Consider the following 26,573-nt stretch of genomic DNA (forward strand, 5'->3'; position numbering starts at 1 on the left):
AACCTTCAAGGAGATGCAATTTGGATTCATTCACACTGACCATCTCTCATCTCCAATCTCCAATCTTCTACTTGGCCACTGTCGCCGCCGGCAGCAATCTACGACCTCCATTTTCAATCTTCGATCTCACATCTGGGGCGGATGGCTGGGCGCTAGGATCTACAATCTGCATTCTCCATCTCCTATCTCCACATTTTGGCCCTGCTGCTGCTCAGAGCGATCTGCAATCCACAATCTCAATCTTCGATCTTTAGTCTTGAATGGGGAACCGGACACAGGACGGATCTACTGGCGAGACTTGGGCGTGTCCGTGTGAGAGATCCGCTAGGATCTCCAGTCTTAATCTACTATCTCTACCCCAACGATCTACTGGTCTTGCGCAGAGATTTCCATTACTCTCTGGTCGAGATGATCGGGGCTCCAGCGAACTTTCGTCACTTCTTCACAGGGGGACGGGGAGATTACACGGGGAAAGGGAACAGAACACTCGTCTACGCGTTCAGCAAGCACTGGTTCACGACGCCGAGCAGGTTGTCATTCTCCAGTGCGGCGGCCACCCTCTCCTTATCGTTGAGCTGCTTGTTGATCGCCTCCTCCGAAGCGTGCGCGCCGGGCGAGATGAGGATGTCCACCTTGAGGCGCGGCGGGAGCGAGCGCAGCAGCTTGACGCGCAAGCAGAGGCCGATGAGCGTCGCCATGGAGCAGTGCGGTATCGTCGGCGTGAAGCGGACCACGACACGCCCTCCCTCGTCGTCTACGTCGATGAGCCGCCGCTGCGCCACGTTGAGCTGCTCGAGTGTGTGCGGGTGCTCCGGGTCCTTGATCCCGCGTATCAGCTCTGCGGGCGGCGGGGGCGACGTCGGGCGGAGGCGAACAAAAGGCTGCGTGGGAGGCGCTTCCGCGCGGACCGAAAATCTCGAGCGAGTCGATTCGGTCCCGCGCATTCGGGTCCGCCTCAGTGGCGCACTCGTTTGCCGATCTCTGCTCGTCGCTCTCAGCGTGGAGCTCGGGCGACGCGTTCAGCCCCTCCTGCATCCGCGGCACGCTTCACACGCGATGAAGGCTAGACAGGCGTCACGTCACGAACGCAGTGTGAATGCGAGCGCTCGTTTGCCCGGGGGGCAGGTGCCGCCGCGCGTCCGCTACCCGGGAACGAGCGTGAGGACGTGAAGAAAAAAAACATTTTGGAAGGATGCCTGAGCCACGCCGAACGTACCGAACGTAGAGCCGAGCGGAAGGAAGCCGGGGAAGACGACTCCGAGGAGGAAGAACCAGTGGAAATCCCGTTGTCAGCTGTCACGATGCACCCGAAGGGGACCCCAGCGCCGGCAGCATCCGTGAAGGCACAAGTGTCCGAAGAGAGAGTGGACCTGAGCAATGATATGACTTGGCGGCAAATGATAGCAGTGGGCGTCAGAAGACTCGTCCTTGCTCGAGGAGAGCTCGATAGACTCGGAGGGGCCAGGATATGCAGCAAGGAGGGCGGAGCTGCGCCGAAAGGCGAAAGAAGCCGCGAGAACAAGGGAACGGCAGGCGGCTGCGGCGTCGCAGAACGAGGCAGAGGAGAGCGACGCGACAGAGGAAGAAGCGACAAGGGAGAGCACGACGAGAAGGGGGCGACCGCGAGGTGGCACGAAGGTTGCAGCGAGAATCGGAGAGAGACCTGCGAAGAGAGATAGGAAGAGGCGGACGCCCAAGGGTGAGCGACGGCTAGCGCACCATACCCCTCTCCTTAAAATCCCTGTGTGGTGGCGGCGTGCCGTCCTCCCATCCCTCCCTTGGGTAAATAAAATAAATAAATAAAACGGGCAAACTCTGAGACGAGATGGGATTTAGGGACATGTGTCCCCGCCCTGCACGATCTTGGTGTGAGGGATCTTCAATCCGTGTCCCCTCACCCGCACCCCTCGTCACAACCCGACACGGAAGAGCGGCAAGAGTTAGGGCTGCGGCTACGGCGGCGGCTATGAGAGGGGCCGGGGTCGCGGGAGAGCCGCTGCGCCGCCTCCCTTGGGTTGTCCGCTTTCTTTCTTTCTTTTCTTTCGTGCCGAGTAGCACCACACTCCCCTCCTTAAAATCCCTGTGTGGTGGCGGCGTGCCGTCCTCCCATCCCTCCCTTGGGCTGTCTGTTTTCTTTCTTTCTTTTTCCGTGCCGAGTTCACAAAAAGAGACAAACCCGGACGAGTTCACCGAGATCCGAGTCCGAGAGAGGTTGTTTCTTTGATCGCGTTTCTTTCCGCTTCCTTTCGGCATTCCCGTTTCATCCGCGCACCGCAGCCGCAGACATCCGCGTCACATGAGACTGTTTCTTGCGTTTCATTTGCTCCCTATACGGAGAGGGCGCAGTGGTTTCTCTCTTTCAGCGCGACACGCTAGCACCCCACGCACCGCGTTCGCCACACACCACGACCCTCCCACTCGTCAGTCCAGCAGCGTCTTGCCCGGCTCGCGCCCCCCCGGCTCGGCGCCCGCCTCCGCCTCGCGGCCGCCCCGATCGGCGCTCTGCGCGCTCAGCTCCATCCGCACCCCCACGCACACCACCCTCGACCCCTCGAGCTCGTCGAGCCGGCGCACCAGGCCCGTGTACCCCTCCTTCGCCGCGAGGCCCGACGGCGTCAGCTGGCGCTCGTCGCGCATCATCAGCGCGTGGGGCCCCGCCTCGAGCAGCGCGGCGAGGCTCTCGCCGTGCCCCGCCGACGCGGCCCAGTGAGCCGCCGTCTGCCCCGTGTCTTCGCCGCGCACCGTCGCGCACCACGTCGAGGTGCGCGCGTCGGTGGGCGCGCCCGCGTGCAGCAGCGCCTTGACGACGCCCGCGTGGCCCGAGAGGGCGGCCCAGTGGAGCGCCGTCGACCCGTTCGCCGCCGTCGCCCGCACCGGCGCCCCGCGCGCGAGCAGCAGCTCGACTGCGCTCTCCGCGCCGGCGGCGGCGGCGAGGTGGAGCGCGCTCGCGCCAGAGGGAGGGAGCCGCGCGCTCGAGAGGAACGCCGCGGCGGCCGGGGCGGCGCCGCCGCCCGCGTCCGCGCTCAGCAGGCTCCTCAGCCGCGCCGCGTCCCCCTCGGCCGCCGCAGTGAGCAGCTCTCTCGCCGCGCCGGCGGGAGGTAGCACCGTGTCGGCGTCGTCGGCGGTGGGCTGCCGGGTCGCGACCCAGTCGGGCTCCGCGGCCGCAGCGTCGGCGGCGAGGGCGTGGGTGAGCGGTATGCTCTGGCCGCCGGCGACGAGGGCCGCGGTGCCAGCGGCGGCCGCCTCGAGAGGCGCGGCCAAGGCGTCCTTGGAGCCGCCGCCCTCCGCGAGCGTGGGCGGGCCTGCCGAAGGACCGGACTCCGCGAGAGCCATGCCGCTGCCCTCCGATCCCAGCAGCTGGCCCAGCACATGCTCGGTGATGAAGACGGGCTCGCCGCGGGCCGAGGCGGCAGAGAGCGCAGCCGCCGCCTCGGCGGGAGAGGGCAGGCCGGTGGGGAAGAGCAGCCGCGGGCGCGCGCTCGCCTCGGCCGGGCGCGGCGCGGCCTCGAGGCGGAAGACCTGCAGGATGCCGACGCGGGCAGAGCCGGAGCAGAAGCGGCGCATTTGAGGAGGCCGGCGTTTCCGGCTCTTCGCGTGGCGCGCTCACGCAACCCCTTCCAGTCCGCCACGTAAATGATTTTTAGCGGAAGGAAGGGACACGTCTGGGCGCCCCCCCCCCCGACCGAGCTGCGAAACAACGGCGTCCACACCGGCCGCTGCGCGCCGTTGCAGTCGAGTGTAGGTAGGTGTGTGTATGTTGCAGCCCAGCTATCGTGCGTGCCGCAAAATAGGTGCATGTCCATGTGTGTGGTTAGAAATCAGTAACCAGCCTCCGGCGGGGCCCCCCGCTACCATCCAAACCCGAGTACAAAGCGCGCCTCCTGCGCGCCTCTCCGAGGCGCTGCGCAGATGGTCTACGAATCATAGAGGCTCAAGTGACAAGTCCACACACACACACGCGGGGGGGACACGTCACACCGCGGTCGGCACCCGCGGGTGCCACATCTCGCATCTCTGCCATACACAAAGCATTACTCTCACGACACACGGGGATCGGGTGGAGCGGCGGCGGCGGCGGCAGTGGCACGCGCGGGCGGACGGATTCGGACGGGGCGAAGCAGCGACCGCCTGGGCGGCCGCTGCTCTGTCTGCCAGAGCGCGCCGTCTGTGCGCAGCTCGAGCGCGGTCAGGTGCACAGGGAAGCGTGGCGGCGCGGGGAAACGCGGCGGCGGTGGCGGCGGCGGCGGCGGCAGCGGCACGCGCGGGCGGACGGATTCGGACGGGGCGGAGCAGCGACCGCCTGGGCGGCCGCTGCTCTGTCTGCCAGAGCGCGCCGTCTGTGCGCAGCTCGAGCGCGGTCAGGTGCACAGGGAAGCGTGGCGGCGCGGGGAAACGCGGCGGCGGTGGCGGCGGCGGCGGCGGCAGCGGCACGCGCGGGCGGACGGATTCGGACGGGGCGGAGCAGCGACCGCCTGGGCGGCCGCTGCTCTGTCTGCCAGAGCGCGCCGTCTGTGCGCAGCTCGAGCGCGGTCAGGTGCACAGGGAAGCGTGGCGGCGCGGGGAACGCGGCGGCGGTGGCGAGCAGGCGAGCGGCCCGCGCGCGGCGAGGCGGACAGGTGATCGGCAGGCGGGTGATGGGCCGCAGAGTGACCGCGCCCAGCGATCGGAGGCGAGCCGATCGTCGCTCGGCCGCAGCTGACCTCGAAGGCGTGCGGAGCGCGACTGTTGGTGTCGGGGGGCGGCCGTCATGTGGCGAGGAGGGAGGACGACAAGTGCGCGTCGTACGGGTCGCTCTTCTCTGTCTGCCCGCCCAATGGGTGGCAGGTGCCTCTGCTGCTGTGGCATGCCTCACGGCTGCGACTGGCCGGCGCCTCGGCGCGTCAGCTCAGCTCGGCGTAGCGATAGTGGCCAGCGCAACTCGCCTGGACTCAACGCTCAGCCAGGAGCTCCCGCACGCGCTCGTGGCGCGACTCATGGCGCATGCAACGCGCAGCAATGCTTGCCTCGCCTCGCGCAAATGCGACCGTCCTCGCAGCCGACAGTCCACCGCCTGCTAAAGAAGCCAGTGGTGTGTGTGTGTGTGTGTGTGTGTGTGTGTGTGTGTGTGTGTGTGTGTGTGTGTGTGTGTGTGTGTGTGTGTGTGTGTGTGTGTGTGTGTGTGTGTGTGTGTGTGTGGTGTTGTGTGCCGTCAGAGTGACTCTCTGTGTGTCAGGGATAGTCAGGGCCGTCCATCAGAGCTCCAGTAAGCTCGAGGAGACACCCCATTAGCGCGGCTCGACCTCTTTCAGTCACTGCCTTCCCGGCGGTTTGGCTGTAGAAGCTGACCTGTAGAGCCTCTACAACAAACTCTACAGCAAAATCGCGCTCTACATCGCTCTACGACGCAGGCGCCTCGTCACGCGGCGGATGTAGAGCTCTACAGCTCTACAGCGCTCTCCAGCGCTCTACATCTCTACATCTCTCCAGCGCTCTACACTCTACATCCTCTACACCCTCCCTCAGGTCGGCCTGTCTGCTGTCTGGAGTGATCTGTCGGCGGTCAGTACGCCCGATCAGGTTGGAGGTTTCTCATGATTGGAGGGTCTATCTGTGTGTACTCCTCGAGATCTTTCCAAATCTGCCCTCTAATCAACCGTATTTAATCGGGAAGTTGGTGCTCTGAGCGACTCTGACGCAGTGACGGTGCCAAAGCCCCGTTTCCGCACTGCGGCGCGGCGCACGGTGCCTCCGGGTACCCCCGCCCCCCCCCAGAGGCACAGCCTGACCCACAGCCACACGGCCGCACAGCCTGACCCACAGCGGGGGCGCCACACAGGGATTGATTTTAAGGAGAAGGAGTGTGGCTGGCGGCGTCGCCCATGTTGTTTGCTGCCCTCGGCGCTCGGGTGGGTGGGTGTGAGACGGCCTTGGAGCACTTGGAGTGCGGGGGGCAGGAGCCTCACATCCAGGGCCGGGGAGCTGAAAAGAAAGAAAGAAAACAGACACCCCAAGGGAGGGATGGGAAGACGGCACACACACGCTCGGGCACACGGACGGCACACGCCGCCACCACACAGGGATTTTAAGGAGAGGAGTGTGGTGCCAGCCGCCCCAGCCGCCGCTTCCGCCTCCTGGGAGGACATCGCGTGTTCATCCTTGGCGAGGGCCCGGCGCAGCGGCGTGGCCACCCCCTCCACTGCCGCGCGGCGGGCGATGACGAGGGCCGCCTCCTGAGGCGTGGCAAAGCAGCCGAGGACGAGGGCGTGGCCGTTGCAAGACGCCCGCGCCACGTACGGCCTCGTGCTATTCTTGATCTTGCCGACGCTCTTGAAGCCAGTGGCGCTCTTGTCCGACAGCGCCAGCGTCAGGTCCTCAGCCTCCGCCGCCGCTTCAGCCTCCTCGGCCGTAAGCGGCTTTGGCGGCTCCGGCCCTAAGCCCAGCGCCTCTTGCACGGAGATAAGCGCCCCTCCTGGAGGCCCGGGCATCATCATGCTTCATGGCCACAGAGGGGTTCTTTTCTTCGCGGTCGACCGCTGCCCGCTCGCCCCTTGGTCCTCCCCCTCCTCGTCCGCCTCGCCGGTCTGTCCGCCCTTATCCCCTTTCTTCCCTAGACGCAACTTGTCCTGGAGCACTTGGAGCACTTGGAGCTTGGATCCACGCCGTAGGTTTTCTTGTGCCAGTGTGCTGTGAGAGAGGCTTGTATCTTAAGAATTCTTGCGCACCCTCTGGCGCAGGGGCGGCGTGACGGTCTTGACCTTCACCCAGCAGCGCCACGGCCAAACGAGCCGGCGCCCACCCGCGTTGCGCTGTGAAGAGGCACCGACACTGCGACCGTGCCTCATGCAAGGCGAGGACACGCGCCTACCCGGACTGCCGCGCTACGTGCGAATCAACACGCTCAAGCTCGGCGCAAAGGCCGCTGACCGAGCGCTGCTCGAGAGCGGGTACCGGCGCGCCGCCGACGCCGCTGACGCCGGCAAGAGGAGTTACCACTGCGACGAGGACGTGCCGGACCTGCTCGTCTTCAAGCCAAAGGGCAAGTCCGACATCAGCCGCCTGCCGCTCGTCGCCACGGGTGAGGTGGTCGTGCAGCAGAAGGCGTCCTGCTTCCCGGCCCTCGCGCTCGCGCCTCCGCCCGGCGCCGTTGTGATCGACGGCTGCGCCGCGCCGGGGAACAAGACGAGCCACCTCGCGATGCTGATGGAGAACCGCGGCCGGGTGCTCGCCTTCGACATGAACGAGCGGCGCTGCGCGCTGCTCCGCGAACGGATGGCCCTCAAGGGCGCGAGCATCGTGAGCGCGCGCCACGCCTCGTTCCTGTCCGCCGCGCCGGCCGACCCGGAGTACGCGGGCGTGACGCACGTGCTGCTCGACCCGTCCTGCTCCTCGTCGGGCATGTCGCTCGACCCGATCACCGAGCCGGCCGCACTCGCAGAGCTCGCCTCCAACCAGCGCGCCCTGCTGCTGCACGCGATGGCCTTCCCCGGCGTGACGGCGATCGTCTACTCGACTTGCTCCGTCAACGAGGCGGAGAACGAGATGGTGGTCGCCGCCGTGCTGCAGGCGCAGGCCGACGCGCCGCCGGAGCGCCGTTTCCGCCTCGTCCCCGCCCTGCCCGCCTGGCACCGGCGAGGCCACCGCTGCGCCGCCATCTCCGGCGCCGCGCGCAGGGAGGAGGTCGCGGCCTGCTGCGTGCGGACCCTCTACCCCGACGACGGCACCATCGGCTTCTTCGTCGCCCGCTTCGAGCGCGAGGCCGCCGCGCCGCCGCCGCCCTCGGACGCGCTGCTGCACAAGCTCAAGAAGCTCGGCCGCGAGCGAGCCAAGCGGGGCAGGCGGGCGCGCGGCGCCGCCGCGGCGCCGCCGGAGCCGGGCGCCGGTGGCGAGGCGGAGGCAACGGCGGCCGCCCAGCCGGCGCCGAGGCCGGTGCCCGACTGGCGGCGAGAGCGAGACGAGCGAAAGAAGCGGCAGAGGGGGACGAAGGCGTGATTAGCCAGCCGAGAATTCTTCTTCTCCCAAAACCAAACAGACCTCGCCGAATCATCAAGCGTTTGGGGACTCTCGCTCCCGCCAAACTGCATTCCCACATGCTCGTGCTAACAGTGGCGAGCGGGGCCTTGCTCCCGCCCCGCACGCCCGCGGGCCCTCGTTGGGCCGAGCGCGTCATCGCCGCGAGTCCTTTTGCTCTCGCCACCGAGCGGTGGACCGAACGCTACTGTTCATTGAGCCCGTTTGCGCTGGCCCAAACCTTCCCAGCGTCGACCTTTTCGGGAGGGTACGCCGCGCTTCCCGCCGAGGTCGACGTCACGGTGGTCGGTGGCAGGGCGACGTCGACAGTTGCACTCCTCCGCTCGCTCAGTGCGGCCACCGGTGTCACGCTGCGGCTGCTGCACCTTCCCGGCGGCGGCGACCTCGGCCAGTGCCGGGTCGTGGCGCTCGGGTCTCGTCAGGCGCTGCGGGCCTTCGTGCAGCGGGCGCGTGTGGCGGTCCCGGCGAACGAGCTCCTCGTTGCGTGGGCAAAGTCGTAAGCTGCCAGTGCGTACTCGATCGTTTGCCTCCCATCTCCTGTTCTCTCTCCCTTTTTCAACTCTGTGTTCTTGTCATCTCTTTCTGTGCATGTCGAGAGATTGTGGATACGGCTTAATAAAGCTTTTGTGACTTCTCTCTGGGCCTCTCTCTTCTCTCTGACCCGACCACAAACACCATGCCACAAAGGGACCGCGCCCCCGTGAGCCGTGACCCGTGTGTCAGGACACGAGCTCCACCACAAGCGAGTAGAGCGAGGCCGTGCGGTGCAGCTCCGCGGCCGCCGCCAGCAGCCTCGACCCGGTCGGGGGCGCGCCGTTGACCGACACCTCGATGCGCGGCGCGGCTCGGCAGCCGTTCCCTCCCGGCGCGGCAGGCTCGGCGGCGCAAGCCACCCGCAGCCGCGTGCCGCCGCCCAAACGCAGCTCCACGGCGGCGCACGAGGCCGACGCCACGCTCGCGCCGGCGGTGCCGGCCGCCCCTGCGGCGCGGTGCGTCTCGAAGCGGCGGAGCAGCTCTCGCACGAGCGAGACGGCGCGCAGGTCGGAGAGGAGGCGGAGGGCCGCGCCGCGCCCCGCCTCCGCGTACAGCAGCGCCACTGTCTCGCCCCGCGCCGCGACCGCCGCCCCCGACGCCGCCGGCCCGGGCAAGCCTCCGAGCGCCTCTGCAGGGAGGTGCGCCTCCCAGCCGCCGGAAGGGAGGAGGCGGAGGCGCGGCGCGAGCGGCGAGGCGGCCCCGCCCGCCGCGACGGCCTCCGCCTCGCACGCCTCTGCGCGGAGGGGCGAGAGCGCGATCTCGTCCCCGCGGGCCTCGTGCCGCAGCCCGTTGGCAGAGAGCTCCTCCGAGAGGAGCCGGCGGCGAGCGAGGCGCAGCGCGGCGGCGAGGGCGGCGCGCAAGTCGCGCGCGATGCGAGGCAGCTCGCCCGCCTCGCCCTCCCCCTCCCGTGCCCAGACCTGCGGCGGCGGGCCAGCTGCCCCTCCTCCCCCGCCAGCTGCCTTGCCGGGGAGAGGCATCACCTCGGGGAGAGGCGTCACCTCGGCGGCTGCTCGCGGCAGCAGGCTGCGCAGGCCCGCCGCAGCGTGCTCGGCCCCGGCCGCTGCGCCGGCCGCCGGCTCGAGCCGGACGAGCCGGACGAGGAGGTGCTGCACGCAGACCCCGCACCCCTCCCCCTCCCCGCCTCCCACCCCGCCCGCGTGCGCGGCGCCGGCCGGACAGAGGGCCGGAGAGAGGCGCGAGAGGAGGAGGCTGTCCTCGAGGCCGGGCAAGCAGCTCCACAGCTCGCACACGCCACGCCTCGCCTCGGGCGCCGGCAGCCGCGGAGCCGCTCCCTCGAGCGGCTGCAAGCCGAGCGCCCTAGCGGCGGCGGCGACGCCAGTGCGCGCCGCCGCGAGGCGCGCAGCAATCGCCAGCTGGCCGCCTCCGCCTGCCCGCACGCCTCCTCCGCTCGCCTGGCCTCCGGCGGAGAGGGCCGCTCCGAGCGCTGCGGCGCCGGGCCCGAGGAGGGTGGCGGCGCCGCCCGCGAGGCTGTGCACGGCCGCGACGTCGGCGCCGAGCCGGAGCAGCGGCACGGGCGCGGCGGCGTCGGAGGCGTCGGAGGCGGAGGCGGCCCTCGCGTCTTGCGGCGGCAGGCGGCGGGCGAGGGCGGCGAGGGAGGCGGCGCTCCTCCGCCGGACCGCGGAGGAGAGGAGGGGCTCCGCTGCGGGGGCGGGCTCGAGGGGGAGCGGCTCCCACTCGTCCGCCGGCGCGTGCGGCGGGGCAGGGCGCGGCTGGGCGGGGCGCGGCTGGGCGGAGGCGTCTGCCCCATGTATCACACCCCATGTGCCTCGCGGCTGGGCGGAGGCGTCCGCCGGGGCGAGAGCGGCGCCGAGCGGAGGGCGGTGGCTCATCTCGAGGCCGCACTCGGAGGCAGGCCGCAGCACGAGCGACGAGCGGCCGAGCATGCCGCCCGCGGGGCCTGCCGCCCCTCCTCCCGCTCCGCCTCCGCCCCCAAACGGGTGCGACGCCGCGAAGGCATACTCGAGGGTGAGGGCGAGGACGGCTCCGGTGGGGCTCAGCTTTTGCGTCGCGTGGAGCCGTCCCGCCCAAGCGGCGCCTGCGCCGGCGCAGAGGGGCCGGGGCAAGCGGCGGTGGGGGGCAGGCGTTGGTGGCGGGAGGGGCGGCGGGAGGGGTGGGGGCGGGAGGGGGGCGGGGTGGGTCTCGTGCACGGTGGTGGGGCCGCACGGTGGGGCGGCCGCACCGCGCGCGAGCGAGACGGCCTCCGCGTGGAGGCGTGCGAGGGCGAGCTGCGCGCAGGCCGCGTGCAGCGGAGGGTGGAGGCGGAGGAGGGGCTGCGCTGGCCGCGTCTCGAGCACGCTCGCCGCCTCGCGCCACAGCCGCCGCCACTCGCGCACCGTCGCGGCGCCGTGGTCCGGGCTGCGAGGCGAGGGGGAGCCTGCGAGCAGCCGCAGCCTCACGAGGCGCCACGGCGCCCCAGCGCCGTCCTCGGCGGTGAGGGCGAGCACGTACTCGCCAGGGACGAGGCAGCGGACCGAGCCGCGCAGGGCAGCCACCTGCACCCCTTCCGGAAGCCGCCAGTGCTGCCTCTTGCGCCGCAGCTCACCGCGCAGCCAGCGCAGCGCACGGCTCGCCTGCCGGCGCGAGGCCGCCTCCTCGGGCACGGGAGCGCGCAGCGCACGGGGGAGCTGCGAGAAGGTCCCGGAGGAGAGGATGTCGACGGCGGCGAGGACATCGTGCTGCGGCACGACGCCGAGCGGCATGGTGCGGTGCAGGTGGAACAGGTCGTCGGCCGCACGCCTCATCGCATCCTGCCGCTCGAGCGAGGCGGCGAGCGCACCAGAGAGGCCGGATGTGTGCGCGTGCGAGCCCAGTGCCCAGCGCACAAGCATCAGCAGCCGTTCAAGCGTGCCGCGGGCCTCGCCGAGGTAGCTGCGGATAGCATCGCGCCGCTGCGACTCTGTCATGCGGCCTCCGAGGTGCTTTGCGAGCTCGAGCAGCCCGCCCTGCACGGCCTGCGTGGCGGCGAAGACGACGTCCTCGAGCGGGACCGCGCCACTCGTCGTCAGCCAGCCATCGGCGTTCATGCTGGCGTTGTCCACCGCCTTGGGCCTGGCTGCCGCGATGAAAAAGAATTCCCGCGCCGTTTTACTTTAAGGCCCTTTCCCTGCGAACGCGCACCCCCGGGGCTAGGGCTCTCTTGCCCGCAACCCGATACCGATCATCCGGCCCGCTGGGTGCGCTTCTTAGCTCCTCGGCCCTGGATGTGAGGTTACCGACTGCACTCCAAGTGCTCCAAGTGTGAGCGTCTCTCACAGCACACTGGCACGACAAGGGCGCGGACTGGCGCGGACTGGCACACACACCAAGTGCGAAACGCAGTCTCAGGTCTCCATCTCGAGTGCTCCATCCTCCCAACTCACGGCGAACCCTTTAACGGCTGCTGGCCTCCACCGGCGAGCACCCTGCCCGCCGCCCTTCGTTCGGGCAGTTCGGCGCACGGGGACGCCACTGGAGTCAGAGGCTTGCAATGCGCCGTCCGCCGCGACACCTGCCCGGAGAATAGGAAGTAGAAGGGGCGCAGAAGGGTGAGGGGAAAGGAGAGACGACAGATTCGGGTTCTGTCGTCGATCGTGGTGTCTCTTCGACTGCACTCACCAGCTCGAGACGCCTCCTCTTGTCAGACGCGCAGTTTGCGTGAAAAGTGGCCACGGTGCACCTAAACGCGAGCAGAAGATCAGGTGCCTCGGGCCTCCTTTGCCATCCGTGGAACCCACACTTCGCGCTCTCGCCAGTTGTTGGCCATCCCAGGGCTCGCTGCAGGCGAGTTCACGTTGAATCTGGTTGCGTTCCAATAAGCCTTGGCCGCCGGCTTTGTCCACACAAAAGGAAACCAACAGGCCGAGGCGAACGCCTACGTACGCAGCCGCCACACATCAAACGCGACGGCGCTCGAGAAAGGGCACGCGCGCACCGGTGTGGTAAAACGCACCGGCGGCAGCACCCCAAGGCGAAATCCGCCTCTGCGGACCGCTTTCTTCACCAGATCTTGTTCGAGCGATTTCACTGTGCTGAAATTTGAGGGCTTATTAGCCCATGCCGCCTCGACCGCCCCGACGCTGGTGGCGATAAACTGGCCTAGAAGGACAGGTCGACAGGTCGGCTGGGGAAAAACAGCTCAAGGCTTGGTTGGATGCTGTATCACCCGAATTCGCTCCCGCTCCAACAGGCCGGCATGGATCCAAAGGGGTGGGCGGCGACCATTCGCTTTGAAAGAGCAGGTCGTGCTCGTCGAGGAGCCGGGCAAGGCGCTGGCCGGGCAGGAAGGCGGCGAACGGGTTGGATAAGATCCTAAGGCGGGCGGCAATGAATGTTGGAAGGCGATGGTGCAGCCGGTGCCAACAGTCAGAGATCCGCACAGGACGTCGGCGTCGACAAACAGGGCGATTCTCGCCCGGCCGTCTCGCATCGCCAACAGAGCAAGCTCCCATTTTGCCCACGTCACCTACAGCCATGCAAGGGCCTGCCTCGCAGTCTAGCACAAGGTGGCCTGGAGGGAGAAGGGCAGCGCTGCTTCGTGGAAGTAGGGGTGCCCATACGCGGTCCCTGGCACATCAGGAGCGTAGACGCATGTCCCCGGGATGCGCCAGCGACGGCGTCGTGCCTCCAATCCCCAGCATAAGCTGACAAACCGATGCGTCAAGCAGTCGGCCCTCGTGATGTGAGAAAGGGCCACCTCCGACAGCGGAGCGCGATAGTTGTTGGTCATACTTATGAGGACGCCTCCCAGAGGAACGCAGGCACTGAATCGGCGCAGGGCGCTGCTGACGTTGCCAGAAAACCATGCGGCCGATGCTGCGGGAATCACGCGATCGGTGCGGAGCCGGATCGCCCGCATCCGCGTCGAGACGGGTCGAACAGTCAGGACGCTGCTTGCCACCACAAGTGGCCCTGGCGCCGCGGGAGGGCCGGCGCGGCGTCGTCGGCAATCGCGCGCGCTGGCGGAACTTAGACGCGGCCGTGTCAGGAGAGGTGTCACATGACATGAACGTTCGTACTTTCAGCTCACTGGGAGAAAAGGGAGAAGGGGTTGTGTTCTCTAGGCCCCTAAGGGGCTCTAAGGGTCCTACGCGCTCTCTCTCTACATGTACGTTGAGGTATGTTGTTGTGCATTACGTACTTTGAGCTTCCTGGGAGAAAAAGGGAGAGAGAGGGAGGGGTTTGTGTTCTCAGGCTTTGGCCTTTATACATTATTCTTGCGATTCTATATTCTTTTTCGAAGCGATTTTCAGCAATTTTCCGCGGGAATATAAAGAATATTTGAGAATATAGGCCCGATTTGGAGCTGTATTCTTATTCGAGAAAGAATATAGACCCTGTTGGGACAAGAATACGGAAAGAATACTCCAAGTGCTCCAAATACGGGAAAAATATAGATAGTACTGGGCGAGAAAAACGTATACTCGAGTAAAGGCCACTCTAGGCTGCACATGCAGATCGACGTATGATGTATGTATGTGATCTGTGATCTGTAAGGGTCCGCCCGCAGGCGCATTTTGTATACCGAGGCGGTGCCCGGTGCCGAACCTGTCGGACCTTAAGACAGCATTGTCGATCCCTGGGCGAGGGTGATGGAGAGGGCGGTCTGTCGGCGCGCTAAACCGTAACCCGCCGGGGCGGGCCGGATCCACGCGCTGTCGGACCGCCCTGTCGGAGGTAGACCGCTCGTCTAGCCAATCAGCCTTAAGCGAGCGGTCTGGCCGTTGGAATGGCCGAGTTTGGTGGACTTGCGTCCTCGCATCGATCGTGGTTGTAGGGATATCGTTATGAACAACAATCACCACATGGGGAGGCGGCTGTCTCTGAAGGCGAACCTCAGTTACGAGCCACCCCCCCTACTTGCCTCCTCTTTGTTCCCTGGCTTTCTGTCTCTTGCGCGCCTGCTGTCCAAGCTGTGCCCCCCGCGTCTCGCCTCCTCGCACCCACCCCGGCGGGGGGGCGCCTTCGTGCCTTTCGTCCCCTGCAGTGCGTGCGCGCTCCTCCCCGTACGTCACCGGCCCCCCGTCCTCTGTGTGCTGTTGGCTCGCCCCCTCTCCCTGACTCGTCGAATCGCTACGTTCGTTCTCGAATCGCCCCCGCTTCCTCGGCGGCTGGGACGCCTCGTGCTCTGGCTGTTCCTCGTCTACGTCCATGACTGTAAATTCGTCGTCTGCCTGGCTGCCATCGTTCGGATGGCCCGTTTTGGGTGGTTGCTCGCTCGGTCCTGGCTCTGCTGCACGGTCGGGTGTCTCCTCGTCGTCGCTCCTTGCGCTCTCGTCGCTGTCGTCGTTGTCTTGGCCGGCGCGGGCTTGACTAGTTTCGGTCCCCCTGTGCCCGAGAAGCAGCTCGAGCCTCAGTCGGTCCATGAATCGTCGCGCCGAGCGGCGATTGTGGCTCGATTGTCTCCTCCTCGAGGCGCTGTTGTGGCTGCCTTGGCTGCTCTGGCTCCCCTCGCTCTCTTTCCCCTGACTCTGTTGGCTGTACTGACTCTGGCTCCCCCCGCCCTCCGCCCCTTCCTCCGTTGCTGCGTCGGGGAGCTCGAAGAACGCATCGTCGATAAAGGCCATTTCGTCGTCCGCCGAGGCGTTCTCGTCTTTCTCGTCGTCTCCCTCGTCGTCGTACGTCTCACTCACTGGCGGCTCGCTCTCCATCGGGTTCGTCGTCCCGCCTTCGGGCGTTGGGCCGTGGACTGCCTTGTCGTGCTCTGCCGTGTTCCACGGCTCGACCCCGGCTCCCTGCGCCTCGCGCACCGCGTCGAGGGTCCGCTGTGACACTTGCCTCTCGTGCCCGTGCCGAAACCGCAGTAGACTGAGGTGCCCGATCTGGTATGCCTTTGTGCCTTTGAGGGCTCGCGGGCCTCTCGGCACCCCTTTGTCTGCCCTCGGCTTGCGTGGCTTGTATGTATGTATATAGGGAGGTGAAGTCTGAAGAGCAGTCAGGCTCGGACTGGACACCAGCGCGGTATGGGTGGACGCGAGATCTCTCTCTCAGATGATGACGACACGCTCGATCGAGCGACACACAGACACAAACAAGCTCACAGACAGGACACACACACAGCCAGCGTCGCCGCCACACACCCTGAGTTGGCGTACACATAACTCAGGGCCACGTCCTCCCTGTCGCCCCCCCCAGCACTCCAAGGTGCACTCCAAGGTGAAGATTGATTCGGCGAAAAGAAAAATGAAGAGAAATAGAGAAGAAATACGCAAAAGATGCTGCTTGAGGCGCACCACGCCGCGGCGCGCAAGATCGTGCTGGCGGTGCACCGCGACCTCGAGCAGCTGGAGACTGGCCGCAACGTCTCGCTCGATCTGCAGCTGCAGATATCGCAGAACCTCAACGCGCTCGCTCGGGAGCTGCACGAACTCGAGCGGCTGCTGCCAGGCGAGCGCAACTCGACCATCTGGCGGAGGAAGATCGTGGAGCTGCAGGAGGAGTCGCGGAGCCAGCGCGCGGCCCTCACTCGCTTTACCTCCAGCGCGCGGCAGCAGCAGCGCGAGGCAGCAGTGCTCTCGCCCAGCGCCCGCCGCCGGTGGCGCCAATCACGCCCGATGAGGACGCACGCTTTCGCCGCAGGCGGAGGAGCGCGACGCGCTGTTTGAGCGGCGGCGCCACAACGGTGGCGATCAGCACGCCATCGCGATGGACGGTCTGCTCGATGAGTCGAAGCGGATCCGCGAGGCGGACTCGCAGCTCGACGCCTTCATCGGGAATGGCTACGCGGTGCGTGGCGCTCCCTCCCCGCCTCCGCCTGGCCCAGCGGCGCCGAGACCACCCCGCGGCGGGTGCGCGCAGGTGCTCGAGGCGCTTGGCCAGCAGCGCTCTGCGCTCAAGGGCATCGAGCGCAAGGTGCTCGACTTGGCAAACACGCTCGGGGTCTCCAACTCGGTGATGCGCGTCATCGAGCGGAGACAGCTCGTCGACAAGGCGATCGTGTACGGAGGCATGCTGCTCACCCTCTGGCTGCTCTGGTTTGTCTTTGTGCATTTGCGACGGCCCGCGGAGGCAGAGGCGGAGTGACGGAACACCGTGGCGGGCGTGGCCATACGCCCGGCCAGCGCAGTGACCAGTGTGATCTTATAAAGTGTTACGAGAGTGTGCGCGGATGCGAGTGAGTGCGACCCATGCCGCGCGCCGTATTTCAAATTGCACGCATAGAGAGACGGGGCCGGGCGGGCGGGGCCGCGCGCGACGCGAGAAGAGAGAGCGCGCCCGTCAGCGCGCCCGGACGACCCTCTCCGCTCTCGAGAGAGGCCCGCGCCCGCGGCCGCGGCCCGCGCGGCGCCTGTGCGCGCCGCGGCGCGCCGTATGCGCGTGCTCCCTCTTGCGAAATCGGGAATGTACGTGGTAAGAGCCACTTCCATGCCACAGACTTAGAGACAACATGGCTCTCATGGGAGGATGTGCCAGGATGCTTAGGGAGGACCGCGCATTGCGTGTGTCATCGCTCGGGGCTGGGCCAGGGGAGTACGCACCCTTGCATCGACCGTTTTGCGGTCGGCGCCATGCTTGAGACGATACTGTGGCTTTCAGCAGTAGCGGCACCGAGGCTCACGCCTGTGCCGCCCTCTGCCGTGGCCCCTGGGAGGGCGGGCTCTGGGGCGCCCCTCAGAGGCGGTTCGCGGCCTTCGCGGCCTCGCCCCTCGTGCACACGCGCGGGGCGGGCGAGGCGCGCGGGCTCGTCCCTCTCGCGCCGGAGCGCTGGTACTCGCCGCTTGGCGTGCGCTGGAAGGAGGCGCGGAGCGAGCCGCTCTCGTCCACGAGCGACGAGAGGGAGGAGGAGGACCCGTCGAAGTAGGTTTGCCGGCGCCGGTCGGGCTGGCGCGAGAGGCAGAAGAAGTAGCGCAGCAGCGTCGCGCCGAGCAGGAGCGGCCAGAGCGCGAAGAAGGCGGCCGCCTGCAGCGAGTGCAGCGCGCGGTAGAAGACGACGTCGCGCAGCGGCCGCTCGTCGCCCTCCGTCTTGCGGCGTCTCGTCTCGAGGAAGGCGATGTACGGCACCGCCAGCGGAAAGAGCAGCGTCAGCAGCAGCAGGTGCGCCCACCCGCGCAGCAGAAGCCAACGCATCTCCTCGCGGCTCGGCGCAGGCGGCGGCGGAAGCGCGCCGGCGGGCAGACCGTGCGCCGCCGCCGCGCCGAGCTGCGGCAGCGGCTGGCGCGAGGAGCGGCGGCGCAAGCCGGGCAGGCCCGAGTGCGATCCGGGCGAGGGCGGCGCCTCCTCCTCGGCGAGCAGCTCGGCCTATTCGAGTTTGATGCGGTGTCACCCCCCGCCGCCGCACCAGCCCCCCCGCGCCCGCGGCGAGCGGCAGCGCCTCGCCCTCCTCCGTGTGCTCCGCGAGCCACTGGGCCGCGTCGTGGTACCTGCGGCGCGGGGAGGCGCGGCGTGGCGCGGCGCGGCGAGGGGGCGCGGGCAGGCGCGGAGGCGAGGACGGACGGCGAGGCGGCGGAGCCGGCGCGCGGGGACGGTGTGTGCAGGGTACCCGCACGCGAAGAGCTTCCAGAGCGTCTCTGGCGGCGGCGGCAGCACGACCCAGTGCAGCGGCACCGGCAGCGGCGGCCGGATGGCGGCGAGCGGGTTTCCGATCCCAGAGACGCGCACGAGGGTGTCGGCGCGGTCAAACTGTCGCCACATGAAGAGCACGGACGGCCAGTAGAGCCCGTCAATAAAGTCGCCGCCCGCGTGCAGCATGCTCCCGTCCGGCGCGTCCTGGCGCGGCACGTGGTATGGCAGCGGGCCCGCCAGGAAGGGGATGTGGCACGAGGCGCGCAGCACTTGCTTGAGGTGCTGCGTCGAGCCAAAGGCGGAGACCGTCTCGGGCCGCACCGCCGGCTTGAGGGTCCACAGCTGAATGCGCGTTAGCAGCACGCGCAGCCGCCCGTTGGCGCGCTTGTGAGCCGCCTGCCCGACGAAGCGCTGCAGGGCGCGGTCCGTGCACGGAAACATCCTCCACGGGTTGTACTGGCACTCGCCGTGGCAGGAGATGACAAACGAGGCGAGGGCGTGGATGTCGATCCCGGTCGCCAGCGCGCCCGCCACCAGCGCGCCGCCAGAGGAGCCCGAAAAGGCGAAGTCGGAGGACGGGCCGCCGCCGCCGCCGCTGCCGCCGAGCAGTGCCTGCTGGAGGTAATGCGCCACGCCGAGGTGGTACGTGTAGAGCCAGCCAGAGGAGTCGAACGAGAAGGTGATGCGCCGTGGAGGGTCAAACAGGTCCGAGTCGTCCTCCATCGTCGGCGGCCGGCCCTGGGCTGGCGAGTAGAGGCCCCGCCCACCCAGGGTACCCCTCCGAGGCTCTCGAGGGCTCGCCGCGGCTCTGCTCCAAGAGACCTCGAGAGTGCGTGCGTGTGCCTCTACTCGCCAGGGCCCTGGGATGTGAGGCGGTCAGACAAGAAAACGAGGGCTCGCTGGGTGCGCTTCTTAGCTCCCCGGCCCTGGATGTGAGGTTGCCGACTGCACTCCAAGTGCTCCAAGGCTCATGCGCGTGCTCTTCCTCCTGCTCCGATTCGAATCCACTCTTCAAGTGCTCCCAGGTACGACCTGTGTCTCACACACCGCCCCCTCCTCCTCCTCCTCCTCACTCACTCACTCACCGCACCGCCGCCGACTCGCTCACTCACTCGCTCCGCGCCCACTCACCCCACCCCGACTGCGTCCGCTGCCGCGTCGTGTTGGTGTTGCGCGCGAGGGCGCGGCTGCTCTGCTGCGCGGCGGTGCTCAATTTCCCTCGCCCGGTCGAGCAGGAGGGGCGGGAGGGCGAGCCGCTCCCGCAGCCACGGCAGCCGCAGCGCCCCGCTGCCGCACGAGCCGAACCGCACGCAGGCGGGCTCCACCAGCCCGCCGCTGGGCAGGTCGAGCGCAAAGTTGCGCCCGCCCCGCTGCACAAACCGCACGAGCCCGTCGTCGCCGCGCTCGTACGAGGGGTACGAGGGCCCGCCCGCCGCCCGCTCGCCACCCGAGCGCGGGGTTGGGACGCCGCCCTCGAGGAGGAGCACCGCGAGCGGCGGCGAGGCCGCGCCCTCCGTCCCGGAGGTTTGCCCCGCGCCGCTGCAGGCGGTCGGCGGCGCCTCCGCGGGCGGCGGCGGCGCGGCGGGCTCCGTCGGGTCGGCGGCGCCGAGCGCGCTAAGCGTAGCGGCGAGCCACTCCGCGCCAACCTCCTCCGCCTCCTCGAAGCGCCGCTCGAGCGCCTCGCAGAACCGGGAGCTGCAGAGCGCCGCTCCGAGGTCGGCCGAGGAGGCGCACCGCCCGTCGGGCGGGAGGAAGGCGGCGGCGGAGGAGGAGAGCGGGCGGAGGAGGACGCACGTGTCGTCGAGCGCGAGCGCCGCGCGAGGCGGCGGCTCGAGCGGCTCGAGCAGCCCGCCGCACGCTCGCCTCCCGGAGAGGAGCCTGCCGAGTGTGAAGAGCCGGTCGAGCCGCGCCCACTCCGCCCGGTCCGGCGCCGCGCACGCCGCGAGGTAGTGGGCACGCAGGTGCGACGTCGCCGCGCGCAGCGGCGCCGCGTCGACAAACCGCACGTTTGGCAGCGCGGCGAGCCGCACGCTGGCCCGGTCGCCGAGCAGGAGGACGGGCTGCAGCGAGCCGGCCACGCGCAGCACCGCCTCGAGGTGCGGTGGCGGCGGCCCGCTCGCGCTGTACACTGCGGGAAGCGAGGCGTGCTCGGCCGGCGGGGCCGCGCGCAGCCGGCAGCGCGGCGGCGGCGCGGAGGCGGGCGCGGGGTCGCCCTCCGTCGTGCGCGCGGCCGAGGCCTCCGCGCACGCCTCGGCGCCGGCGCCCCCTCCAAACACGTACCACCACGCCCGCTCGAGGAAGTGGCCCTCGGCCGGGTCAGGATGCCACCCCACCTCGGAGCGCAGCGCCTCGTAGTACGCTCGCGGCCTCGCGAGGATCCGGTCGCGCCGCACGGCAAAGATGCCGCACGAGCAGACGGAAAAGTCGCCCGCCGCGGGAGGGGCGGCGACGTGCGCCTCAAACCAGTCGACAAAGGCACGCCGCCGCCCTCCCCGGTAGCTGTCTGCCATGAACCACTCGCCCTCCCGGCCGAGGTGGTCGCGGTTCCAGTCGAGGCGCCAGTTGTGGTCCGAAGTGTCGCACGGAAACACCTCGGTCGGCTCGGAAATGCCCTCTGCGGCGGCCTGCGCGGCGAGGTGGCGCAAAAAGTCGCCCTTGGTGCGGAAGCGGGCGCCGCCCCACCGGGTTCCGAAGGCGGTCCAGGCGGCGAGGTGGTCGGTGATGTCGGCCTGCGCAAAGACCGTGACGGTCGGCAGGCTCTCGTAGCGGTCGAGGATGTGGCGCAGGTACGCCTCGCCCTCGCGGCCCACATTGGGGCAGCGCACCTCGGCAAAGCGAGCGCCGCCGCCGCCGCACGGGCCGTCGCCCTTGTTGTAGACGGTGACCGCCGCCGGCTCGAGCTCAGAGAGCCAGCCGAGCGGCTCGTCGTAGCGCGCGATGACGAACTCGGCCATTCGGCGGCCGAGCTAAGAGCGCACAAACGGCCTCGAGCGTGAGCCGCGCAAGGGGCCCGCCAGCGGCGCCCGCGAGCTGTTTGTGCCTCTATTTAGAATTTCCGCTAACTGTCGTGCCAATACCAACCCTCCTTGGCGAGGTGGCACGAAGGTTGCAGCGAGAATCGGCGAGAGACTGCGAAGAGAGATAGGAAGAGGCGGTTAAAATCCCTGTGTGGTGGCGGCGTGCCGTCCTCCCATCCCTCCCTTGGGTTGTCTGTTTTCTTTCTTTCTTTCTAACCCTCCTTGGGTTGTCTGTTTTCTTTCTTTTCTTTTCTGCCTTGGCTTCTCTGTTTTCTTTCTTTCTTTCGACCAATCGCAAAAACAAAACAATCGCTACTGCGAGCGCACAATAGGTGTGTGAGCTCCACAAGCGTGCCAAAAGAGAACTGCTGTGCGCGGTATCGGCTGTCATGGAGTATCATACTCGACTTCACTTGCTGTATTACTATGAAAGTTCCGCCGTTCTGAGCAACTTCCTTGGGATCAACTTCCTTGGGATCCTCCTCCTCCCACCGTGCGCCGTGCCACACCACTCCTCGCCATTCATACGTCAGAGCCCGCTACCTCCCCCCCCTCTCTCTCTCTCTCACTCTCACTCTCTCTCTCTCGCTCGCTCGCTCGCTCGCTCGCTCGCTCGCTCGCTCGCTCGCTCGCTCTCTCTCTCTCTCTCTCTCTCTCTCTCTCTCTCTCTCTCTCTCTCTCTCTCTCTCTCTCTCTCTCTTAACCCTTTTACGACACATTTCGGCGATCTCTCTAACTCACTCACTCTCTCGCTCCTTATCTCTCTCTCTCTCTCTCTCTCTCTCTCTCTCTCTCTCTCTGTGTGTGTGTGTGTGTGTGTGTGTGTGCTTTCGGGGGAACCCTTGAGCGTCTTGACAGAGTCGCGCCCTTCCCACTCGCGCCTCCGCCAGCCGCGGGTGCGCCTCGGGAGTGGGCGCCTCTCTAAAAATCAAACCCACGACCCCGTGACGCGGCCCGTGCGCCATACGGCTTAAGATGCAGCACACAAGAGGGTTTGTCCAGCAGAGCCTCGCGAATACTTGATTTTGCACGGTCGGATTTTTCCGCGCCTCGAAATTCGTAACAATCGCCTCGCCGCTCCACAATGCCTTTCTCCGTTGCCTCCCGCCGCGCGGCGCCATCGTCCTCGATCCAGTGCCGGCCTGTGACAAGCTTGGCAGCTCGCGGATCGACGATCGCCACGAGCTGCTGCCTGGCGACCGCCGCTCGCCTTCGACGACAGTCGTAACAATCGGCGGTGAGCGGCACCTCCTTGGCCCAGCACCGGTGTTATCACGTCTCAGCTGCTTCATTGCCATGTCCAGTTATGGCGGAGACGCGCTGATAGCATTCCTGTGCACGCAGTTGGACCAGCATGGCCATCGGGTGCGTGGCGCAAAAAGACCTGTTTGCGCTGTCTTCGATATCAGCGGCTACATGCGCTGCTGCGCGTACCTTTGACGCACACATGTTGATCACATCCATATACCTCACTAACATACAGCTGGCGAGCCTTGCATCCCTCGTCTGGCCATGCTGTGCATCATCTCACCGTATGCAGCCGTATATACGCCCACGGTGCTCACAGGGTCGGGCGTCACGGTGCTCGTGGCAAGCATCTCCGTCACTCTTGTGACTTGTGGGCTTGGTGGTGTTGCCTCCGGTGCTACTGCTGGCTAGGGTGCCAATGGCGCGACGGGAGGCGGCCATTGGCGCCACTACAGCAACGATTGTTAGGCCGTGGAAAAATCCGGAATTCGTGCCCCGAACCGGCCGACACGTGGCCGCATATATGTGTATATACCACGTCCGTATGGGCTGCACAAGCCAAACCACGCTCATCACAGCTTGCCACAGTGTGGCCCCTGGCAGGGGTAAGCCATATTCTTGGTGTACCAGCTCACAGGAGGGCCGCTTGAACACGATTGTTACACGCCGTGGAAAATCAAGTATCCGCGCGAGATAGGGCGTCACGAATCAGGCGAATCGGGAATCGGAATAAAGAAAATGCACAAGATCTGAGATGAGCAAGAACGCGCTGACACAAGGCGTCGAATAGGAACGAGCCATGGACATCCTCTTACGTAGTGACTGGGATCGACATGTGTAGTAGACATATGCAAGACCAACGCGTGCATCAGCGGCTCACGCCTTGGAGATCCCCAGCCGCCGCGCCATGGGCGTTGTCGGCCAGAGATTTTGGAGGCACCAGCCGATACAGAAGGTCGGCACCACGTCGGTGAAAGGCAGGATCTCCTCCAGGAAGCCGAAGCCGCTCACGAGAGGGCTCTTGAAGAGGGCCCAGAGGAGACCCGCCTCTGCGGGCGCAAACGCGACGTCGGTGAGCTCGCCGAGGACAGGAACAAGTTCCGAGGCGTCGCCGGCCAAGTCGAGAGCGACGCAGCCCGCGAGCTTCGCCCAAGCCAGCCCGTCGATCCGGTCCGTGTCTGGCTTGAGCTCTGTCGCCACGCGATTGCCGAGCTCGTCCATCACCGGCTTCTCGAACCGGTAGCGAACCTCGCTGATGATGTAGCGAGTGCCGATCGCCACGAGGATGGAGATCAGAAGCGCGTGGCTCGACTGGAAGGACTCGAGCGTGGCGAGGAGGCCTCCGCCGCCGTCGTCGGCAAGCGCCACCGGGGCTGGCGCCCGTGCGGTGCGACGAAGCATGGGAGGGACGGCGGTGCGAAGCACGGGAGAGACGGCGGCGGTGCGAAGGCGAGGTGAGGACCCACCGACGATAGCTGAGCTGGTGGTCAGGAGGAGGAGAGGATGCATCCGGGCCGGGCCAGGCGCTACGAACACAACTCCGGGCCCTTCCTTCGCTGCCTTCGCGCTAACCACAGGTGGTTCGGCTCCCACCCAGCTTTGGTCGCCCCCGCAGGGTTCCAACTTTTTCCGGGGTGTGGTATGGTATCCAACCCAAAGGGGGGGTCTTAATCCTGCCCGGTAGGGAAAGGCATCACCACACAGGCGACAGAGACATTTCTCATTTGCACCCGCTCGCCCGCCCCCCGCCCTGGCGAGTAGAGGCCCCGCCCACCCAGGGTACCCCTCTCGAGGGACCCACTGGGTAGGCTCTTTCGAGGTCTCGCCGGGGCTCCGCTCCAAGAAACCTCGAGAGTGCGTGCGTGTGCCTCTACTCGCCCGCCCCACGCCGACCCCACCGCTCGCGCGCGTGTCCTCCGCCCGCAGGCCGCAGCATCCGCGTCCGTCCGCTCGCATGTCGCAACTCCCCGCTCTGTCGCTGTCTATCTCTCGTCTCTCTCAGTCTCACTCACGCGTGCGTCGTGCTCGCGAAACCTGTGGCTCCTGCACTCCGGGCATCTCTGCCGCGCGGCCACATCTCTAGATAGACACACCACGGGGGCGCCCCGCACCCAGCAGCTCGAGCCCCGACTCGATGTATCGCACTGGCCCGGAGGCGGGCAGACAGAAGCCGCGCGACGAACAAGGCACGGGAAGCCGTGGACCTCGCACCACTGCCACCAGCCACAGAATGGCGAAGCTCGCGACCGACGGCTCCCTGCGCCGCGCACGGCCACGCACTTCATCTCGTCGTGTGGACGGCTGCCATCGAGAACCGGCGCCCAATTGTCGCAGCGACCTTCATATGCCACCTCGCGGTCTTCCCACTCTCGTCGTTCTCTCTCCTGCCGGTGCCGCTTCATCCTCTGACTCATCGCTCTCCTCGGCCTCATTCCTACATTCCGCGACGGCGCCGTTGCCTGCCGATCCCTTGCTCTCGCGGCTCTTTCTCGCCTCTCGGCGTGCTCTCCGCTCTCCTCGCAAAAGAAATAATCACAAACGGCCACCTCTACTGTTTGTTGTTAGGATTTGTGTGTATGGAGTTGGGTTAAAAGGAACAGACAGACAGGTTCCGCTCTCCTTCCTCGCAGCGTATAGATAGATAGACCGTAGTTCGGCCGCTCGAGTTTATCGAGCTCAGTCTCCGCAAGGACCACTCTTCTGACTCCCACTCCGGTCATTTGCCGCAAAGTTTGATCCACTCTCGGCTTACTTTTCTCTTGGAGCACTTGGAGTGCAGTCATCCAACCTCCCATCCAGGGCCGGGCTAGGGGCGGCGGTTAGCTCTTTTCTCAGGTCTTGTGGCGTTAGGGCGTGCATGATCATCCTCATCCTCTTCTTGGTCGCCGCCGTGCGCCGTCGCCGACACAAGCTTCGACTGTCCCCCATACCGGAGCACCTCCTCGTAAACGAACGTTGCAACCTCCTCTCCAACGACACGACAGGCTGTGCGAACGCCGTTCAAGCCCAGTACGCGAGGGAGAGGATGCGATCGCCGCTGCTGAGAGGGATGAAGGCCATCGCATGGGATGACGGAATGTGTTTCGACGGCATCTCTCGCGTCCACTCGGCTGCTCTTGCTCGGGCCATTCGCCACGAGGGAAATGGCATGTACAAGAGTGATGCGTGTCGGCTGGCGCAGCTCGCGGAACACGGCGGATACTACCTCGACAATGACGTGGTGCCTCACATCGACGTTCGCGAGCTCGGAGCTGCGAGGGTGGGCTGTGCCTCGCATCCATCCTTCATAGCCGTACGTCAATCTTGGGAGCCAGTGCAGTTCCTAAACGCCTTCGTTGCAGCGACTCCACGTCACCCTATCATCATGCGCGCGCTCAACCTCACCGCGCGCTTCTACAATGTGGACACGCCCCCCGAGCGAGGCGGGCTGGACGGCGGTCTGCGAGGTGCGAGGCGGGGCGGCAGCTATCTCGGAGACCGCGATGCCGCCGGTCCTCTCAAGCGGCGGCTGCACGGCCGACGCTTGTTCTGGATGGGGCCGCTGACGCTACGGGTGGCCTACGGCGCGTCGCGCGTCCCCCCCCCCCCCCCCACACCAACACACTTACTCCAATCCTCTTGTCTTACAGAGTGGTGGGTCGGACGTTCGATGGGAAACCTGCCTTACACGGACCCGGGGTCTACCGCTTGCGACGCGTTGCTCCTTTGGGAGCACAGGCCGCGACAGAGAATGTTGGACTGCGCCCAAGGCCCGCTCGCGGCGGTGCTGTGCCACGCGACGCGTCCAAGGACGTGGTGGCGATCCACAGCCGTCCAGCAATGTGTTGAAGGAGAGCGTTGCCCGCGTTCAATCATGTCGTCGCGGTGCCAGGGTTGCTGACAGATGTTCCAGTTCTACGAGAGCGAGCAGGCTGATCCGCTCCCACTCGACCTAGATACTGTACGTTACTTGTGCGACACGGCCTCTCTAGGGCATGTGCATTTCGTCTGTGGCCTGTCATCACACGTGTTCGGCCCGACTCTCCCTTTCGGCGTAATCTATCTACGCGGTTGCGACCATATTTGTAGCGCCCACGACTATGTGCCCGCACACGCCCTGGCCGGTGCGCACACTCACCTCTCTCAGTCTCACCACTCTGTCGTACTTCGAGTTTTGAGAGGCAGGAGTTGTGTGTTGTGATAGTTCCCGAGAGTTCTCAAGCTGCGCCGCCTCGCGCGCAAAGTCGCGCGCGGCAGCGTCGACCGCACGGCCTACTGGCTACTCGCCCA

General features: G+C 66.9%; 8 protein-coding genes across 8 annotated transcripts; 3 read left to right on the forward strand and 5 right to left on the reverse strand.

Moving 5' to 3' along the window:
* Positions 1–491: 491 nt before the first annotated feature.
* EMIHUDRAFT_64111 (hypothetical protein) lies at positions 492–1,035 on the reverse strand (the record flags this gene model as incomplete). Its single annotated transcript, XM_005780778.1, has 2 exons — positions 492–838; positions 909–1,035. The coding sequence occupies 2 exons, from the start codon at positions 1,033–1,035 to the stop codon at positions 492–494; spliced, it is 474 nt and encodes a 157-aa protein (XP_005780835.1).
* A 1,225-nt stretch (positions 1,036–2,260) lies between these two features.
* EMIHUDRAFT_204268 (hypothetical protein) lies at positions 2,261–3,564 on the reverse strand (the record flags this gene model as incomplete). The annotated part of the gene is made up of 4 exons (XM_005780779.1): positions 2,261–2,327; positions 2,549–2,944; positions 3,320–3,429; positions 3,520–3,564. 4 exons carry the CDS (start codon positions 3,562–3,564, stop codon positions 2,261–2,263), a joined length of 618 nt encoding a protein of 205 aa, XP_005780836.1.
* A 3,255-nt stretch (positions 3,565–6,819) lies between these two features.
* Positions 6,820–8,507, forward strand: EMIHUDRAFT_204270 (hypothetical protein; the record flags this gene model as incomplete). Its single annotated transcript, XM_005780780.1, has 2 exons — positions 6,820–7,521; positions 8,139–8,507. The coding sequence occupies 2 exons, from the start codon at positions 6,820–6,822 to the stop codon at positions 8,505–8,507; spliced, it is 1,071 nt and encodes a 356-aa protein (XP_005780837.1).
* A 219-nt stretch (positions 8,508–8,726) lies between these two features.
* EMIHUDRAFT_449976 (hypothetical protein) lies at positions 8,727–11,723 on the reverse strand (the record flags this gene model as incomplete). Its single annotated transcript, XM_005780781.1, has 6 exons — positions 8,727–9,083; positions 9,255–9,458; positions 9,792–9,958; positions 10,319–10,597; positions 10,742–11,610; positions 11,710–11,723. The coding sequence occupies 6 exons, from the start codon at positions 11,721–11,723 to the stop codon at positions 8,727–8,729; spliced, it is 1,890 nt and encodes a 629-aa protein (XP_005780838.1).
* A 4,029-nt stretch (positions 11,724–15,752) lies between these two features.
* BOS1 (Golgi SNAP receptor complex member 2) lies at positions 15,753–16,560 on the forward strand (the record flags this gene model as incomplete). Its single annotated transcript, XM_005780782.1, has 3 exons — positions 15,753–16,046; positions 16,117–16,263; positions 16,336–16,560. 3 exons carry the CDS (start codon positions 15,753–15,755, stop codon positions 16,558–16,560), a joined length of 666 nt encoding a protein of 221 aa, XP_005780839.1.
* Positions 16,561–17,148: 588 nt separating this feature from the next.
* Positions 17,149–20,993, reverse strand: EMIHUDRAFT_449977 (hypothetical protein; the record flags this gene model as incomplete). The annotated part of the gene is made up of 6 exons (XM_005780783.1): positions 17,149–17,775; positions 17,849–17,897; positions 18,017–18,777; positions 19,176–19,511; positions 19,686–20,160; positions 20,314–20,993. The coding sequence occupies 6 exons, from the start codon at positions 20,991–20,993 to the stop codon at positions 17,149–17,151; spliced, it is 2,928 nt and encodes a 975-aa protein (XP_005780840.1).
* A 2,187-nt stretch (positions 20,994–23,180) lies between these two features.
* Positions 23,181–23,705, reverse strand: EMIHUDRAFT_204276 (hypothetical protein; the record flags this gene model as incomplete). The annotated part of the gene is made up of 1 exon (XM_005780784.1): positions 23,181–23,705. The coding sequence occupies one exon, from the start codon at positions 23,703–23,705 to the stop codon at positions 23,181–23,183; it is 525 nt and encodes a 174-aa protein (XP_005780841.1).
* A 1,456-nt stretch (positions 23,706–25,161) lies between these two features.
* EMIHUDRAFT_204277 (co-chaperone GrpE) lies at positions 25,162–26,239 on the forward strand (the record flags this gene model as incomplete). Its single annotated transcript, XM_005780785.1, has 3 exons — positions 25,162–25,750; positions 25,934–26,072; positions 26,215–26,239. 3 exons carry the CDS (start codon positions 25,162–25,164, stop codon positions 26,237–26,239), a joined length of 753 nt encoding a protein of 250 aa, XP_005780842.1.
* Between the last annotated feature and the right edge of the window lie 334 nt (positions 26,240–26,573).

This window comes from Emiliania huxleyi, assembly GCF_000372725.1.
Source record: "Emiliania huxleyi CCMP1516 chromosome Unknown EMIHUscaffold_21, whole genome shotgun sequence".
Taxonomy (NCBI): domain Eukaryota; phylum Haptophyta; order Isochrysidales; family Noelaerhabdaceae; genus Emiliania; species Emiliania huxleyi.